Source organism: Anopheles gambiae, chromosome 2 (assembly GCF_943734735.2).
Source record: "Anopheles gambiae chromosome 2, idAnoGambNW_F1_1, whole genome shotgun sequence".
Classification (NCBI taxonomy): Eukaryota; Metazoa; Arthropoda; class Insecta; order Diptera; family Culicidae; genus Anopheles; species Anopheles gambiae.
In genome coordinates, this window is record NC_064601.1 from 54,197,893 (window position 1) to 54,213,545 (window position 15,653).

The 15,653-nt window shown below is 45.3% G+C and overlaps 8 protein-coding genes and 1 non-coding gene across 9 annotated transcripts; 5 read left to right on the forward strand and 4 right to left on the reverse strand.

Moving 5' to 3' along the window:
• Positions 1-193: 193 nt before the first annotated feature.
• LOC1274556 (diphthine methyl ester synthase) lies at positions 194-1,362 on the reverse strand. Its single transcript, XM_313697.6, has 2 exons — positions 1,104-1,362; positions 194-1,038 (listed from the first exon to the last, which is right to left on the reverse strand). The coding sequence occupies exons 1-2, from the start codon at positions 1,236-1,238 to the stop codon at positions 313-315; spliced, it is 861 nt and encodes a 286-aa protein (XP_313697.4). The 5' UTR covers positions 1,239-1,362; the 3' UTR covers positions 194-312.
• A 258-nt stretch (positions 1,363-1,620) lies between these two features.
• LOC4576960 (probable tubulin polyglutamylase ttll-15) lies at positions 1,621-3,896 on the forward strand. Its single transcript, XM_061642218.1, has 2 exons — positions 1,621-1,814; positions 1,882-3,896. Exons 1-2 carry the CDS (start codon positions 1,782-1,784, stop codon positions 3,481-3,483), a joined length of 1,635 nt encoding a protein of 544 aa, XP_061498202.1. The 5' UTR covers positions 1,621-1,781; the 3' UTR covers positions 3,484-3,896.
• Positions 3,897-3,977: 81 nt separating this feature from the next.
• Positions 3,978-5,539, forward strand: LOC1274558 (cleavage stimulation factor subunit 2). Its single transcript, XM_313699.6, has 2 exons — positions 3,978-4,318; positions 4,396-5,539. The coding sequence occupies exons 1-2, from the start codon at positions 4,182-4,184 to the stop codon at positions 5,429-5,431; spliced, it is 1,173 nt and encodes a 390-aa protein (XP_313699.4). The 5' UTR covers positions 3,978-4,181; the 3' UTR covers positions 5,432-5,539.
• A 133-nt stretch (positions 5,540-5,672) lies between these two features.
• Positions 5,673-5,745, forward strand: Trnar-ucg (transfer RNA arginine (anticodon UCG)). The gene has a single exon. It is a non-coding gene; the product is annotated as a tRNA-Arg (tRNA).
• Positions 5,746-5,798: 53 nt separating this feature from the next.
• On the forward strand, positions 5,799-6,707 carry LOC1274559 (dynein axonemal light chain 1). The gene is made up of 2 exons (XM_313700.6): positions 5,799-6,119; positions 6,200-6,707. The coding sequence occupies exons 1-2, from the start codon at positions 5,962-5,964 to the stop codon at positions 6,642-6,644; spliced, it is 603 nt and encodes a 200-aa protein (XP_313700.4). The 5' UTR covers positions 5,799-5,961; the 3' UTR covers positions 6,645-6,707.
• On the reverse strand, positions 6,642-8,412 carry LOC1274560 (zinc finger protein ZPR1). Its single transcript, XM_562161.5, has 2 exons — positions 8,173-8,412; positions 6,642-8,065 (listed from the first exon to the last, which is right to left on the reverse strand). The coding sequence occupies exons 1-2, from the start codon at positions 8,281-8,283 to the stop codon at positions 6,740-6,742; spliced, it is 1,437 nt and encodes a 478-aa protein (XP_562161.5). The 5' UTR covers positions 8,284-8,412; the 3' UTR covers positions 6,642-6,739.
• A 150-nt stretch (positions 8,413-8,562) lies between these two features.
• On the reverse strand, positions 8,563-10,646 carry LOC1274561 (uncharacterized). The gene is made up of 3 exons (XM_313702.5): positions 10,190-10,646; positions 9,258-9,815; positions 8,563-9,184 (listed from the first exon to the last, which is right to left on the reverse strand). Exons 1-3 carry the CDS (start codon positions 10,304-10,306, stop codon positions 8,945-8,947), a joined length of 915 nt encoding a protein of 304 aa, XP_313702.3. The 5' UTR covers positions 10,307-10,646; the 3' UTR covers positions 8,563-8,944.
• Positions 10,639-13,089, forward strand: LOC1274562 (protein RFT1 homolog). Its single transcript, XM_562163.5, has 4 exons — positions 10,639-10,979; positions 11,044-11,252; positions 11,315-11,810; positions 11,891-13,089. Exons 1-4 carry the CDS (start codon positions 10,920-10,922, stop codon positions 12,827-12,829), a joined length of 1,704 nt encoding a protein of 567 aa, XP_562163.5. The 5' UTR covers positions 10,639-10,919; the 3' UTR covers positions 12,830-13,089.
• Positions 13,090-13,168: 79 nt separating this feature from the next.
• LOC1274563 (DCN1-like protein 1) lies at positions 13,169-15,388 on the reverse strand. Its single transcript, XM_313704.6, has 3 exons — positions 15,220-15,388; positions 14,445-15,029; positions 13,169-14,380 (listed from the first exon to the last, which is right to left on the reverse strand). The coding sequence occupies exons 1-3, from the start codon at positions 15,220-15,222 to the stop codon at positions 13,991-13,993; spliced, it is 978 nt and encodes a 325-aa protein (XP_313704.6). The 5' UTR covers positions 15,223-15,388; the 3' UTR covers positions 13,169-13,990.
• Between the last annotated feature and the right edge of the window lie 265 nt (positions 15,389-15,653).

Genomic DNA, 15,653 nt, shown 5'->3' on the forward strand with positions numbered 1-15,653 from the left:
GCAGGTAGGTAATCATAAGACAAGGAACCAAACAAATCGTACCCTTGAACTTTGACCGTCCTGATGTCAACTTAGGTGGCCCCAGCTAGTCTGTGGTATGGCTGCTGGCGATTAAATCTCACCGCCATATGATTAACAACTTTTTGTTGCCCGACAGACCCGTAACACAGCATGAAATGGTAGCTGGCTTATGTAGCTTTTACGTACGTAGCTATTTACCTAGACTTTTTTTCTTTTTATTTTCCAGCAACTCTTCCACAAAGCGGAAATGACGCGGCATTTTGTTACATTTCAAAAAACCATTTCGATGATTCACAATATTTGTTGCTTTAGTTCGGCAAACTGCTGCAGAAATTCCATTTCCAACGGATGAAGCTGCCCATTGGGAATGATAAGCGAATGTAACGGTGGTCCTAGGTCGACGTTTCTCATTTCGCTAAGCGAACATGCTAGAATTTGCTGTGTGTCATGGCCCACTCGCGCAAGACCGACAATAAGCGTGTTTTCGCTTAGCCCGTGTTCGTTTTGCTGGTCAGGCTGAACGCCAGCTTCTGCATCCGACTTCTTGGCGACAATCTGCAGCAACTGGTCTGCCGCTTCGCTAACGGACATAAACCGTGGCGGCATGTATTCGCGCTTTTTCTTCATCAACGATTCTAACGTTGGTTCCTTTACTTTGATATCTAAAAGGCATAGCGTGTGCAGTCCGTGTTTCAGATTGGCAACGATTTTATCGTAAAAACTGTCCGGCTTCCAGCTATCGTCCCAGTATGGAATGGACACAGTTTCACCGAAATGATACAACTGCAGTCCACAGCAACCCACGGCATTCATAATTGAAGCATTGTGAACGATCGATGTTTTGATGCCTTTTTCCTTCGCTCGAAGCATCAGGTCGGTGTGCGTGGTAGCGCCAAACGGATCACCGACGACCAAGAACGCTACCGATACACTTTCGGCTCCCTCCAAGATGTCATCGGCCCGTTGCTCGACCATTTCTCGATCAGCTAGAATGAGTTTTCTGCCGTAGAATTCTTCCTGCGAAAGCAATAAGCTTTTATTATCAAAAATTTAGCTCGTAAAGCAGCATGATTTATATTTACCAATTTCTCCTGTCCACAGCACAGCACCGACGTGTACGATTCTAAATAAACGCGTTCGCACTGTTTGATTATGTTCAGTCCTTTCACGGTGATGTCCTCCGGATCACCAAGGCCAAGTCCAATAATGTAAAACATTTTAAAATATTCGTAAAATATTGATTTTGTACAGAAAATGCTTCGTTTCGCTTCGTACTGGCGATCTACCGGCAAACCCCAAACAAACAGGCATGCTTTCAGTGACAGCCGACGTACGTAAACAAATCATACGTCGTACGTACGTCATTTCGCGTCTGGTCGCGAGAAGCAAGTATGTATGTCAGTGGTCGTCAAAACAAGGAATCACATGCATAATTTTTCTTTTTTTAACAGATTTAATCTTCAAAATCTGCGTAATATAACAGCTAAATAGCCTAATTCTTGTATTTAATTCACACCATTAACATCCCAGTTATTAAATTTATTTACGAATTTATAATAAATTTAAATCAATTTCTGATTAGGAAGCACTGATCAGATTTCACTGCAAAGGTGATTGCTCTATCTACAAGCGACGAACCCAAAAATGTTGTCTAGATGAGAATGTACAATTCAGTCTAGTTTCAGTACAATCGTGAAGTGCTCGTGAGGTGATCGAGGGGTACTTTGTTGGCGAACTGGCATGTGCATTGCATACCAATTATGACTGACAAACGGAAAGAGGGCACGAAGAAGGTAATTTGATTATGGTGATACATTTGTAGATCCGGTAAATTTAATGGAAGACAAACTATTATTGTAGACGGATGATCGTTCCAAAGCAGAGGACGGCGCCAACACGTTAAACGCAAAACCATCCTCATCGGTTAACCATAGGCGTTTGCAGGAAGATCGAGCAAGTTTGTTCGATTTGCGTACCACATCGGGACAGATTTTGTTCATCGTGGTGACTGTGGCTGCCGTGGTGCTAGTACAATGTCTTCCTAATGATTCGCTCAAGTCTCTCCTGAACTTGCAGTTGCCAAGGCAACACTGTAAGCCAGAGGTACAGTTGGTGGAGAAGAAAGTTGTTTCGCACGAGTCACGCCCAAAGTATTGGGTGTTTGGACGTAATCCCACTGGAGGTCACCTGCTGCATGTGCACAATGTACTGCAACGTTTGGGCATCGATCAAACCAGCAACGATACGACCGACTGGGATCTGCTTTGGGCGCACGATTATCCCTTCCGTAAGCTTAACCTGCAGCGCATGCAGCGTCATCAATTAGTGAACCATTTCCCGGGCTCCGGATACATTACAAACAAAGTGGATCTTTCCACCACGAAACTGCAGTACATTCCGGCGGCATTCAAACTACCTGCCGAATTGACCCAATTTAGAGAATACGCTAAGACCAATCCACACAAACAGTTTGTACAAAAGCATAATCAGCATCGCCATATACAGATCAAGAGAATCGACGAAATCGATTTCAGCAACAACGATACCTTTATTCAAGAGTTTATTGACGATCCACTGCTGGTGGATGGATACAAATTCGACATAGGAGTGTATACTGTGATAACATCGATCGATCCACTACGGGTGTACATCTACAAAGGGGACATATTGTTCCGTTACTGTCCCGTGCCTTACCACCCATTCAATGCCTCCGATGTGGACAAGTACATTGTGGGTGATGACTATCTACCGACGTGGGAAGTGCCTTCCCTGAAACCGTACTACACAAAGTATGGATTTGGGATGAAAGATTCGTTCGATGCATACGTCAGAAGCACGGGACGCGATCCCACCACGATATGGGAGCAGGTGGAGGATGCTATACGATTGTTGATTCTCAAGAAGGAACCCTTATTTACCGGGCTGCTATCACGGTACGCTTACAAGCGAAACTTTTTCGAGATGATGCGCTTCGATTTGGTAGTTGACAATAAGCTGAAAGTGCACCTCATGGAGGCCAACATGAGCCCAAATCTCTCTTCCGCTCATTTCAAACCAAACCGGCTTCTGTATGAACAGGTCATTTATAATCTATTTCAACTCGTCGGTGTTGGAGCGAGCATTCAGCGAGATTCATTCCGCAAACAGCCCCTAGATACGGAAGCAATGCTGACCTCGTTGAAGAATCTTGCCACGACCGCCAACCTTTGCTCCGAACTGCCCTGTACGGAATCCTGTGCTCCGGTGGAGTGTCAGCTCTGCAGTACGTGTTTGGAGGAGAAGGATATCGATGATCTGCAGCGTGCCTACCGTGAACACATGAATCGCGGAGATATGAAACGGATTTTTCCGGTGCCAAAATCGGACCAGCATAGGGTTGATTACGAATTGCTTTCTGCGAAAAATCAGTTCATGTCGAAATGGTTTGAAGAAAAATGTAAGGTGGATCAATCTTACTGTTAGTGTGTAGTGTAAGTCTTTACAACTTCAAAGGTGCTGGTTGCCGCAAGGGAAGATATATTCATTAGGGCAAATGCATCATAATTTATATTTTAAACAACATTTCTTTTTAACAATTTTATCGCTCTAGCAAAAAACTTCATCTTAATTAAGTAACTTTTAAAGAGTGTAGCTCATACATCGTTGTGACGATATTAGTTTAGATTTCAAATGTAAGTAAAATGTTAACGTAACGAAAATACAGATGAATATGTAGACATTTCGGTTCAAGCAAGATAGTCGAAAATGTTTATAAAATGAACTTAATATTCGGACGGTTTAGAAAAGCTCCGAGTCTTGTTGCCTTTTTAATCGTGTATAACTTATAACAATTTCAAAAGTTCTTCACAAATAAATCAACAATTTATGAACATTCAGTTATCGTTTTTATTTCATTTTCAGTTTTATTCTTATTTTGTTCTATAAAGCATTGTGATTTGTTTCTATTTGCAGTTCGACAACAAGCAAGCAAAAGAAATAAAACAAAACAAAACTAATGCGTGACAGTCATAGGACGCTTGTGTCAAATATCAAAATGTCAAATCGTTCTTGGTGATAGAACCTCTCGAATGCATGGCATCTAGATCAAAATAATCCCCCGTCTTCTCGCATTTAGTTCATCGGCAAAGTGTTTATCTATTATTTAAGTGAATTAATCGAAAATGGGCGACCGTAACCATGATCCGGGCATTATGGATAAGTCGATGCGATCGGTGTTCGTGGGAAATATTCCGTACGATGCAACCGAGGAAGCGCTGAAGGAAATATTCTGCGAGGTCGGCTTGGTGCTATCCATGAAGTGAGTAGATGCCGGCTGCTGTCTGAATCCCCCAGCGTACACCGAATGGTTGTCTAATTGTTTACTGAACTTTTTAGGTTGGTCTACGATCGCGAAACAGGGAAACCGAAAGGCTATGGCTTTTGCGAATACAAGGACAAAGAGACGGCGCTTAGTGCGATGCGCAACTTAAATGGGTACGTGTTCGGAGGGCGGCCGCTTCGTGTGGACAATGCTTGCACGGAAAAATCACGCATGGAGATGGCTGCATTGCTACATGTGAACCGAGCTGAGAGTCCGTATGGTGAGCACTGCTCGCCGCAGCATGCCCCGGAAGTGATTACTAAGCATGTCAGTAGCCTCCCACCGGAACGTTTGCATGAACTGATGTTGCAAATGAAGCAGTTGGTGCAAACTAACCCCTTTGAAGCGCGTCACATGCTTGTCCAAAATCCCCAGCTGGCATACGCACTGCTTCAGGTGCAGGTGCTTACGAAGGCAATTGATCCGGCTGCAGCATATTCCTTCCTGTACAAGTCGCAATCTGCACCTGGCTTCAGCGAGCCATTCCAGGGAAACCAACCTCAAGGTGGGATGCAGGGAAACGCAGGACAATTTATGCCGCAGTATGGTGCCAATAATGGCAATGCTGAAAGCTTTCGCCCGAACGTTGACCCTCGGCTCGGACGCCAAGCGGCATCGGGCGCAAACGATTACGATCCCCGGAACCGTTTTGCGGCCAGTAACCAAACAGGACAAAGGCCTGCGCAGCCTCCCCAACAAAATGCAGCTCCCTTTCCAACCGATCCGAGACAGCGCCCCGTCGATCCGCGTATGGGTAAGGATCCACGTTTGATGAACGCTGGTGCTGCTCATTTTGGATCGAATGCAAACCAACTACCGTCGGGAGGAACCGGTCGACCAATGGTGCCTAGTGCTGCATCGCTGTCCGCTGCATCGTCCGGGTTGAACTTGGATCCTCTTCCGAGCGATGCCACAGACCAAGAGAAGGCAGCACTAATCATGCAAGTATTGCAGCTTTCCGACGAACAGATCAACCTGTTGCCCCCGGAGCAACGGAACAGTATCCTTGTGCTGAAGGAACAAATAGTTCGAAGCACACAAATTAGATGAATTGTCTTGATATTTAACATTCTGACCGACGTGCGTGGTTTATATTTAGACAAACTTTGTCCGAACACCATGAGACTAATAAAATATGCAAACGTCTCCGAAACATAATGCAACATCCGTTTTTTCGATGACTTCCATAACCCGAATATCCAAAATAGTTGGCTGTGAAAGTCGTCCACGAAAGTGCGATAGAAATGGAGAATGCATTAATATAGGGTAAATTTTGCCCTTCCTCCAGCGTGGCCGTGTGGCCTAATGGAGAAGGCGTCGGACTTCGGATCCGAAGATTGCAGGTTCGAGTCCTGTCACGGTCGCTGAGCAAGAGAAGCTTTTTTGTTTTGTTTTTTTGCCATGTGAACTACGAGGGTGCGATAGCTGCTGTCTCGTTCTCTCCATGGTTACCGGTCTTTGTTATTATTGATATTGGTTTGTTTGTTGCTGCCCCATTTCTTTTTCCACTTGTTTCGAGAACGTGCGCTTTCATCAGAACTGTATCATTTTACTAACATCTTTTACAATTACTTTACAAAATGGCAATAGCCAAAGCTACCACCATCAAAGAAGCTCTCAAACGACTCGAAGATCGTACTAAAACAAATTCATGCGATGAGAAAGAGATTGACCTCTGCTTCCAGTGGCCTCCAATAGAAAAAATGGATACCACCTTCTCAACGCTGACGGCATGCCAGTGAGTATATAATGTTTCTATTCAATGCTACCTAAACGATACAATCAGATGCGCTCCAATTTGCTTGTTTCATTCGATAGAAAATTATCGCTATCCACCAATATGATTGACAAAATCTATGGACTGAGCGGCATGAAGAACCTACGGGTGCTTTCACTGGGACGCAATTACATCAAAGCGATTTCCGGCCTTGAAGGAGTCAGTGATACGCTGGAAGAACTCTGGATTAGCTACAACCTAATCGAAAAACTGAAAGGCATCAGTGTGCTCAAGAGATTGAAGGTGCTGTACATGAGCAACAATCTGGTCAAAGATTGGGTCGAGTTCAACCGTCTGGCCGATTTGCCCATGCTGGAAGACTTGCTCTTTGCCGGCAATCCACTGGTGGAGTCGATGGAAGAGAGCATTTGGCGGGCGGAGGCAAGCAAACGGTTGCTTCCGCTGAAAAAACTCGACGGTGAAACGGTTATTCGTGAGGACGCTGAGTCGCAGAACCAGCAGGGCGTTGGACAGCCGGAGAAATAAGGAGCGCATTATTTGTGTTTTATTATTCTTCAATAAAACCACCCACTTTACAATTATTAACACGCGTTATGTATTACGATCCTGTAAGACCTCGTTCAGCAGTTCTCCTTCTTATCCGCTTCTTCTGTCTTCTCTTCTTCAGCGTAGTTTTCCGTTTTCATGTCGTTCAAACCCAACTCCTCGTTTTGATCGTATGATCGATGGTAACGAATGATCCGCAATGCCGTATCGGGTGTACCATCATCGTTTAGTGACTGCACGTAGCTGTTGCCAGTGGGATCATCCATCACTATCGTCAGCGGTTTGTCGCCAGCGATAGCCGCGTCCAGTTCGCCAAAGAACTTATCCATTCGCTCTTTCGTTTCTGCGTCATTCGAATCCATAAACATGCCGGTACTTTCCACCAGCTGCTCACGCATCGCTGTCAATAGGCCCTCGATCGTGGTAAACCTTCCACCCAGCGCACCGGCACCGACCTCGCACTCCAGCTCGCGAATATGCAAGCTGCAGGATTCCGATTTCAGAACGTCACGCGCAAAATCGATCCTACCACGTACGCTTACTTCGATTTTCACGCCCTGCTCTTCAATGCCCCCGCCCGGTTTCACCTCGTTCGTGCGCAAACCACAATTGTCGCAAACCGTGGCCATGATTACTACCTCCTTGAAATGGGGAATCGTTGTCACCTTCATGTTCGTATCGCACGCGGCAGCACACTCGGGACAGTGCGTCTGAAACTGCAGCACCTCACCCTGGAGCTCCTCCAGCGGCCAGGCACCTTCGCGAATTGGTTTCAACAGACTGTCCACCTCCTCTGGCACCGATTCAAGCTTGACGGATTCCTCCACCGCATCATTGCTCGGTTTATCGGCAACTTCGTCATGCGCGAAAATGCCCAACATATGGTTTTGTTCTTTCGTCCGCTGAAAGTACGATATCGTTGTAGCCACATCCTTTTGCGGAGCGTTAGGATTTTCCACAAAACTGTTGCCCGAAATGTCCGTTAACGTCAGTGTGAAAGGTCGTTCCAATTCCTTCAGTTTCTGCAAGTTGCTGATAAATGCATCAATCTGTTCCGCCGCTTCCGGATGCTGTATCCGACGGACGGGCTGATCCTGGTCCAGCCCTCGAACCACACGATCGATGATACCCTCCACCGTTGTTACCTCACCCTTCTGTGATTGAGCCGGAATTTCAAAATCAAGTTCCTCAATGCGTATGCACGAAAAGTCCGACTTTACCACACGCCTGTTCAGGTCACGGGGCGTCACAATCTCGGTGCGGAATTCGATACCTTTCGGTGCAATTTCACCACCAGGTTGAATTTCGTTATTCTCATACCCGCAGTGGTCACAGAAAAACGACATTATCACCACCTCCTTGTAGAAAGGGATCTGGGTGAGGAGCAAACGCGTAGTGCCCTGAAATGAGAAGGAGATTCAAAGTAATACCTCAACTACCACCACCCCGCGAATGATTGATCCGCCTTAACCCAACTTTAGTGTGTGTGTGCTCCCGGTCATCTTACATTTTCGTGGCAGTTCATGCACATGGATTCCACTTCAGTAGCACTTAGCTCAGGCTCTTCCTCGACGTTCAGCTTCGGAAAAACATCACTCTGCTCTGCTATAGTTTCCATTGCGGAGTGCAGTTGGATGAGGTTGAATGAAGTTCAATACACTGGATAATAATTCTCGAAAAATCGCTTCTCTTCCAGACCACCCGGCCAGTGCGGCGATTGCTGTAGAAAAAATACAAACAATTGCATGTTGTCAGTTTATTTGACGTTTGCTCAAAACCAAATCACAAGGTTTACACAGAAAACGGTGTGATTAATACAAAAGGCCTTTTTAGCAGATCAACATGACGAACGAAATGGGACAATCGTTGGTTTAATAAAAGAAGAATACACTTTGGATTCGTTTTTAAAAATAGCATTTATCAGTTTGTATTTATTTTGCAAACATTCCCACCGCAAACCGTTTGAACTTTGGTACCTTTTGCTTTCTAGTACATGATTTCTTTGGCTCCCCTAGGTAAACGATAAATTAATGCAGGAAAAACTATACACGCTTTACTTTTGGAAGCGACCTATCGTTTCATTGTTTAGCAATCGCCGACATCGACAAGGCTGCTCGACTAGCTTACGACCGGCAATAGGTTCGAGTAGGTAGGTGGCAATTAATAGGCAAGCATATACCCAACCAGCTTGACTACGTTTTCGCATTCCGATGGCACAAGGCATCTCGACGCTAAACGGATGAAATGCACATCAAATGGCATCGCTCGACGGGGAAGCTTTAGTCGAATGCTACGAGCTGCAATGTTCCGTCGCTACATCCGGCATACAAGTGTGTTTTGTCCGCGCCCATAGCGACAGCGTTAATGCAAATGCCATTAGAACCAACTACAACTTCGCCGGTCAGTTTCGGTTGTTTAGCATCCAGCTCTGACCACTGCTTGATTATACCGCCGTAGCCTGCAGTGTACAGGTACTCATCCTTCGCCGCCATGGCATTGATTATCATGTTATGGGCATTCTGGAAAGTACCGAAACCAAGTCGATGATTACATTATTTTTTCTTTTACTACAACAGTAACCATACCACTTACCTCTTTGGTCCATGTTACAGGATACTGTTCCTGTTTGCTATTTCGAATCATCGTGATACCCAACCCATCTCGCGTGAGTATAGCTACATTTTGGTAAACTCCATCCTCAGTACAACCGCCGCACAGCCGCACCGGGCATCTGCCGGGGATGGACGCCTTCGTCATGAAGCGACCCGAAGCGGATCCTTCGATGATTTCCGTCACGGTCAGATCGTTATCTCGAATCGAGTATATTATGTTCTTCTGTATGGCCATCGAGCGTACCTGCTCGACCACATTGAACTTATACTTGATGCGTTGATCGATCCACATCGTAATGATGCCCTTATCGTCGCCGCTGTACAGATTATCCTTCGGATCGACGAACAGACATTCGATCTCATCCTTGCATTTGAGCAGTTCCTTACAGTCGTCACTGGTGAGCGGGCTCGTAAGGCACTTGATCGTACCGTCGCAGCTGCTGGTATAGAGCTGGCCTTTCGAATCGATTACCATCGTGTAAATGTAAGCCTCATGAGGCGTAAGCTCTTTAACCAGTCGTAAATCTTTAGTCCATACCTGTAAAATTGGAAAATTATGAATAAGCTTCGGTTATAGCAGGCCGACGACTGTTGGCTAAGCTTGCTGTTGTACTCTTTTCATTGAATGTAACATGTGGAGGGTAATGTAAAGATAAAAGGACGTGCATTCGATTGATAAGCGCTATCTCCAAAATCTCGCAGAGTTTCATTAATATCTGTAACTCTTACATTCTTTCATTCGTACAAAGCGCTTGGCGCATCACAGATGACGGCGATCGGAAGTGCATGTCTCAGAAGCGAAGAACTAATTTTAGATCCCCGCTGTCGCCTTCGAGAATGATCGTTTTCTCGAAGCCAAGCGGTGCAAACAGAAACCATAAATGGTGCAGAATGTATGGCCACGATATTTACCTTTACTTTTCCATCACCTCCAGCACTGAAAACGTGGTCGTTGTAGAATTGAACAGCCGTCGTATCACTGCTATGTTTATCACTATCCCCTGAGACGTTCTGCACTGTTGCGGGCATTTTGCGTACGGTGTATACTTCTACTTCGCGTATGTGCCGTGAGCTGCAAGACTTTTTTATCCCGCACACAAAGGCTCGATGTTTAAGGTTTATTGAAAAATAGAATATATAGATAATGTAAGGCGATTCAAACTGCTGGTCTAAGTGCGACACTTTTTTATCAACAATCACTGTTATCTGCAAAACAAACGCGATGCTGAGATGAAAATACACGACTGCACTCCGGCGACTTTGTCACGCAAACAACCACCGAGGGCGAGAGAGAGCTTGCCCGAAGATGTTTTGAACGAACGAGTGAGCGAGCGAGCAAACGAGCGGTAGAACGTGCTGTCAGCTGTCAAACTGGCTCGCAACGGTTCCAACGTCACAACAATTGACCACGGCACAAAACAGCTGTCCCAGTCAAGCTCGGTAAACATAAATAATTCCCCGGTGGCAAGAAGTTCTCTGCTCCGAGGACTGGCCTTTTTTCACAAGGCCAGGATGCAGTAGTTGGGCTGCGGAGCATTACGATCCCCATAATTTCTTCCGTAGAAGCTAAGTGTTCACATCATTGTTGCATGTGTTATATGTTTTGTGTGGTGGTTGTATACAGACAAACACTTAATTCGCCATGGGTCGAAATGTTCTTGTTAGCAGCTTGCAGAATGCCTCCTTCAGTATCGTCTTTCAGGTAATGAATACAGGTGTATTTTAGAGATTTACCAGTTACGTCTCGTTCGTTCATTTTATTTCAGATTATATGCCGATGTATTACGTTCGCCATCAACGCATTCATAGTGCGGAACGTTGGACGGGAAGTACTTGGAATCACGAACGTACGACTGCTGCTCCTCGAAAGCACTCTGCTCTTCCTGTCGAAGGAAGCGATCATCCGATCAGCTCTTAGCTCACGCCACAATAAGCAATGTAGTTGGGCTCAGCTGATAAATCAACTCTGGATCACGTACGTTGTCGGCATACCTGGATCAACGCTAGAACTGATGCACGTTTCTTTTCCCTTGCTAGCGTTCCAGTATGTTTCGCGCTCACCCTGCCGTGCTTATACATTTGGCTGAACTGGCTATCGGCAGTGGATGCTATCTACGCCGAGCAGTATCGGTTCGGTTGTTTCGCGATAGCATTTTCGTGCATCATTGAAATGACGGCAGAGGCACCGATCTTCGTAGGGCAGGTGTTTTGTTTTGTGAAGCTGAAAGTCATCCTTGACACCGGCCACATCTTCATTCGATCGTTCATCTTCATCTTGATCGTGCTGATGAACAAGGACATTACCATATATGCTTTCGGAATTGCACAAATCACCAGTGCATGCACAATTATAGTCGGAAACTATGCCTTCTACTACTTTTACATCCCGAAGCTGCTGCAGTATCGTAAGGATCTCAAAAAAGTTGACGACAAGTACGTGCTGCGTGACCAGTACGGACAGCATTTTGAAAATATGGAGGATTTTCCCTTTGTTTCGATCAAGCAAATGCTTCCAGGAGTGCTACCAAATCCGGTAAGTATGTTCAGCAAAGTTGCTGTGCAAAGTCTCCTCTAATTTAACGTTTATTTTGCATTTTCCCGTGCACTCACTAGAACTCTATGTTTAACTCCGATCTACAAACGCTCGTGTTGAGCTTCGCGAAGCAGGGAGTCCTGAAGCAAGTGTTAACTGAGGGTGAAAAGTACGTCATGTCCGTTAGCCCGGTGCTGACATTCAGCGAGCAGGCAACGTACGATGTAGTCAATAATATGGGCAGCCTGGCAGCCAGATTCATCTTCCGTCCCATCGAAGATAGCAGCTACTTCTACTTTACGCAAACCATTGCACGCGATTCGGCGCTGGCGGAGCAGAAGCGCGAAATGGTACAGGAAGCATCGGACGTCCTTGCGTACGTAATGAAAACGGTAACGTCGATCGGTCTGTTGGCGTTCGTGTTTGCGCAGAGCTACTCCGGCACGGTGTTGCTTTTGTACGGTGGAGCAGATTTCGTAGAAGGTGGCCTGCCCGAGCAGCTGCTCCGTTGGCACAGCCTTGCAATCGTGCTGCTTGCCCCGAACGGCATCACCGAGGGGTACATGTTTGCCACGAACACATCCAAACAGATCGATACCTACAACTACTATATGGCTTTCTTCTCCGTCACCTTTTTGTTGCTGTCCTATCAGCTTACCAATTGGTTCGGTCCGGTTGGCTTTATACTGGCGAATTGCTGCAACATGAGCTTCCGGATCAGTTATAGCGTGTTTTACATCAACAAGCACTTCCGATCGATTGGGATGAACCCGTTGCAAAAGTCCCTGCCCGGGCCGATGTACCTGAGCGTGCTAATAGTTTCCGGTATAGTGTGCAAAGTGTCAGAGGCATACTTTAGCGGGCGTTCAATTGTATGCCACCTGTTAGTTGGTGTGCTTTGCACGGGCTTATCCGTTGGTACGTGGAGTTTTGAGAATCGAGACCTTTTACGCACAGGATTGGCACGATATCGCACACGCAAGCAGAGTCTGACGCCAAGCGAAACTCATGTGAATTAATGATTCTCGTCACAATTTTCCTACTCCAATCCGTACCAAAGACATTAGCAGGTAGATGCTTAGCAAATCCTTCTAACTAAGCTAAATGTTTGTTTGTTTGTTTTTTTTTCGTTTTAAAGCTGCTAATGCAAGGCACAAAAAAGTACTTGAACATATTCGATTGACCAACAATTGCCCATATCGGCGAACAACGACCACGGTAGATAGGTAACATAATTGATACCGCATAATAAATCGCCCGCGAAGGTTTAAACTAACAATGGTTACAAGATGACTGGAAAGAAAGGTTCTCTTTTCGGATAGAAATCTAGATTTTGAGAAAGAAAATATGCGATGACAAACGATGTATACATTCGTAACTTAATTATTGGTGTGATTCATTAAATTTTCTTCAAATCAATAACTATGCAGTGTTTTGCTCTGCTAGGTGAATTTCGAAAATATCCTAAAAGTTTCTTCTGTTTTTTCTTCTTCTTTTCATGTTCTATTTTCAAAAATGGTTCGCTATGCCCTCGTGTGGCGTACAATGTGACATTTGCCGCGTTTGCATGACTCTAGCAACCTACAAAAAATTAAATATTATACAACAAAGCAATATTAGTACTTCAGATTTTTTTGCATAGAAACTTCAGTATGATGAAGAGAAACAAATCAAACACTAATTCGCACCAGAACGTCGCTGCCACCATACTGCATTACAGATTTAGGATAATATCTCATTTACGATCTGACAGGTTTAGTTGACCATCAGATATTAACAGACCTTGAGGAGCACAAGGGGGGAATGAATGCACATGCAAAACGTGTACAGCAGCACGTGAAAAAAGATTCCAGTGGGTTTGCACAGTTTCTGTTCCAGGTAGTTGTACGGGTAGGAACCAGCCACCCGTACGACATGAAAGAGAACTCCCTATCGCACCGCCACATTTTCACCAAACACTACACAACTACGATATTTCCTGCCGCTGTGTGAAAACATAAAATAAAATGGTTAAGATCATTTACTGAGGACAACGCTTTTCGATGCGCTGTGGATACGCAACACCGACAGAAGCGGGACAGAGGGAAGGAAAGTAAGAGAGACTGTGACGGGCTGGTTGGCTGATCGACTAACTGTCCTCACTGTGGTCAACTAACCGACTAACGGGTTCTGCCGTGGTTTTAGTAAAACATATTGGCCGCCGTGCTACCGGCCGCTGTACCGTACGGGCTCGACCGGCTGCCACCGTACGGGTTGCTTGTCGTTGTCGTAGATGTTGCCGTGGCCGCCCCAGGCACGGGAACGGTACTCATCATCGTCGAGGTGGATGGGACGTGCTGCATCGAATGCGGACTGCACACTACGCCCCCACCACCGTGGCTGCCCGTGGTGGATGTTATGACCGACGGATGAGTTACCTTGTTCTGCTTCAGGCACCACTCGACAAAGTCATCGATAAGCACCGGCCATGCTCCTTCTGCGTCATAGTTGGACATACTGTCATCAATGTACGTGGCAAAGTCAAGGAGCAAATTCCACGTATCTTTCGGTATTGATCGCTTGTGATTTTCCTGTCGAAAGAAACATAATTTCGGTCATTTCTGGCACTCGAAATGGTAGCTGCATTGTACATACCACCAAAAACTTGCACCAAAGATCGAGAAATTTAAACCGATCGTTAAGTACAATGTTCCAGTACGCGATAGCCATTTCCAGATCGAGGCCCTTCTGTCCCGGGTCCTTTGCATAGTTGAAGGTGAATTGGTAGAAATCTTTGAACCGTCCCGGATCCTTCAGTTCCTGCTCGAGCCTCGGTAGCTTCTCCTTTAGCTTCTCTATACTGTCCACACCCAGATCGTAGAACCCGTTGATGAACTCATTCCGTGTGAACTCGCACTGTGCCTCCGCTTTGAAGCGCCAGGCAATGATAAGCACCAGCTTCGATTCCGGATTTAGGTGTAGATCCTCCAGAAATCGCTCCACTCCGTCGGAATTGATTTTATTCGGGTCCGACGGATCGCGATACACATTAAATAGCTGTTCGATTTTCTTTTTGTCTAGCTCACGATAGTACAGATCCGGATTTTGGAAGTAGGTATCGCAAGACAGATCGAGCTTCCATTCGTTGTCCTGCAGACATCGGATGGCCGTCTGCTCTCCGGTTTGTGTTAGCGAGATAAATTTGTTTACCTTCACCTTTTGATTCAGCTTTAATTTGTTCTGCAAAGGAGATGGTAGCATAAACAATACAGAAAGGGATCCAGACAAGCTGGCACAATTTCTAAATAGCAAAAATACAATGTAACACTCAACATAGAGATCGTATGGTGCAACAGTATCCAAAACATATCAGTTTCTGCTTGACCTACACAGTACTTTCGTGCTGTTGAGCCACTTTAAATGCACTTACCATAGTTTATTTCGGTGAATGAGGGTACAAGTTACACGCAGCAGTAGGTTTTTATCAAGTTTTGTCTAATTTTCGGGCTTATTAATGTTTCTTTCAGGAAGAACTTAATGTAAACATTAAGCCAAATTGAACGATATAATGACAGCTGAAAAATCGACATGATTAAGACACGTATACACGGTGCATGGAATTTACGCCTGCATTGCATACACGGAGGTGGTTACAAATTTGACCGAGAATCGTTCAAACATCGAAGATGCGTGAGTCTCGAATGGTATCTTTAGTATAATGTAATGATAAAATTACAACGCATTTAACTATGTACTGTAATGCTTCGCTTAAACATCTTGAACGGATAGTTTTCTGGAAAAATCATCCATTCCACATAGTTCAGCTCATTTGCACAGTGTATACGCACCTTCAAGGCGAGAATA

What these genes read in the sequence shown, in the direction of transcription:
- LOC1274561 (XM_313702.5), bottom strand. Translation starts at nt 10,306, where the DNA reads ATGCCCGCAACAGTGCAGAACGTCTCAGGGGATAGTGATAAACATAGC. An exon ending in GAGGTGATGGAAAAGTAAAG is followed by an intron (nt 9,816 to 10,189) that starts GTAAATATCGTG and finishes CCAATTTTACAG; the next exon opens with GTATGGACTAAAGATTTACG. An exon ending in CTGTAACATGGACCAAAGAG is followed by an intron (nt 9,185 to 9,257) that starts GTAAGTGGTATG and finishes GGTACTTTCCAG; the next exon opens with AATGCCCATAACATGATAAT.
- LOC1274563 (XM_313704.6), bottom strand. An exon ending in TTTGGTGCAAGTTTTTGGTG is followed by an intron (nt 14,381 to 14,444) that starts GTATGTACAATG and finishes TTCTTTCGACAG; the next exon opens with GAAAATCACAAGCGATCAAT.
- LOC1274558 (XM_313699.6), top strand. Translation starts at nt 4,182, where the DNA reads ATGGGCGACCGTAACCATGATCCGGGCATTATGGATAAGTCGATGCGA. An exon ending in GGCTTGGTGCTATCCATGAA is followed by an intron (nt 4,319 to 4,395) that starts GTGAGTAGATGC and finishes TGAACTTTTTAG; the next exon opens with GTTGGTCTACGATCGCGAAA.
- LOC1274556 (XM_313697.6), bottom strand. Translation starts at nt 1,238, where the DNA reads ATGTTTTACATTATTGGACTTGGCCTTGGTGATCCGGAGGACATCACC. An exon ending in GCTGTGGACAGGAGAAATTG is followed by an intron (nt 1,039 to 1,103) that starts GTAAATATAAAT and finishes TTGCTTTCGCAG; the next exon opens with GAAGAATTCTACGGCAGAAA.
- LOC4576960 (XM_061642218.1), top strand. Translation starts at nt 1,782, where the DNA reads ATGACTGACAAACGGAAAGAGGGCACGAAGAAG. An exon ending in GGAAAGAGGGCACGAAGAAG is followed by an intron (nt 1,815 to 1,881) that starts GTAATTTGATTA and finishes CTATTATTGTAG; the next exon opens with ACGGATGATCGTTCCAAAGC.
- LOC1274562 (XM_562163.5), top strand. Translation starts at nt 10,920, where the DNA reads ATGGGTCGAAATGTTCTTGTTAGCAGCTTGCAGAATGCCTCCTTCAGT. An exon ending in CCTTCAGTATCGTCTTTCAG is followed by an intron (nt 10,980 to 11,043) that starts GTAATGAATACA and finishes ATTTTATTTCAG; the next exon opens with ATTATATGCCGATGTATTAC. An exon ending in CAGGAGTGCTACCAAATCCG is followed by an intron (nt 11,811 to 11,890) that starts GTAAGTATGTTC and finishes TGCACTCACTAG; the next exon opens with AACTCTATGTTTAACTCCGA.
- LOC1274560 (XM_562161.5), bottom strand. Translation starts at nt 8,283, where the DNA reads ATGGAAACTATAGCAGAGCAGAGTGATGTTTTTCCGAAGCTGAACGTC. An exon ending in GCATGAACTGCCACGAAAAT is followed by an intron (nt 8,066 to 8,172) that starts GTAAGATGACCG and finishes TTCTCATTTCAG; the next exon opens with GGCACTACGCGTTTGCTCCT.
- LOC1274559 (XM_313700.6), top strand. Translation starts at nt 5,962, where the DNA reads ATGGCAATAGCCAAAGCTACCACCATCAAAGAAGCTCTCAAACGACTC. An exon ending in TCAACGCTGACGGCATGCCA is followed by an intron (nt 6,120 to 6,199) that starts GTGAGTATATAA and finishes TTCATTCGATAG; the next exon opens with AAAATTATCGCTATCCACCA.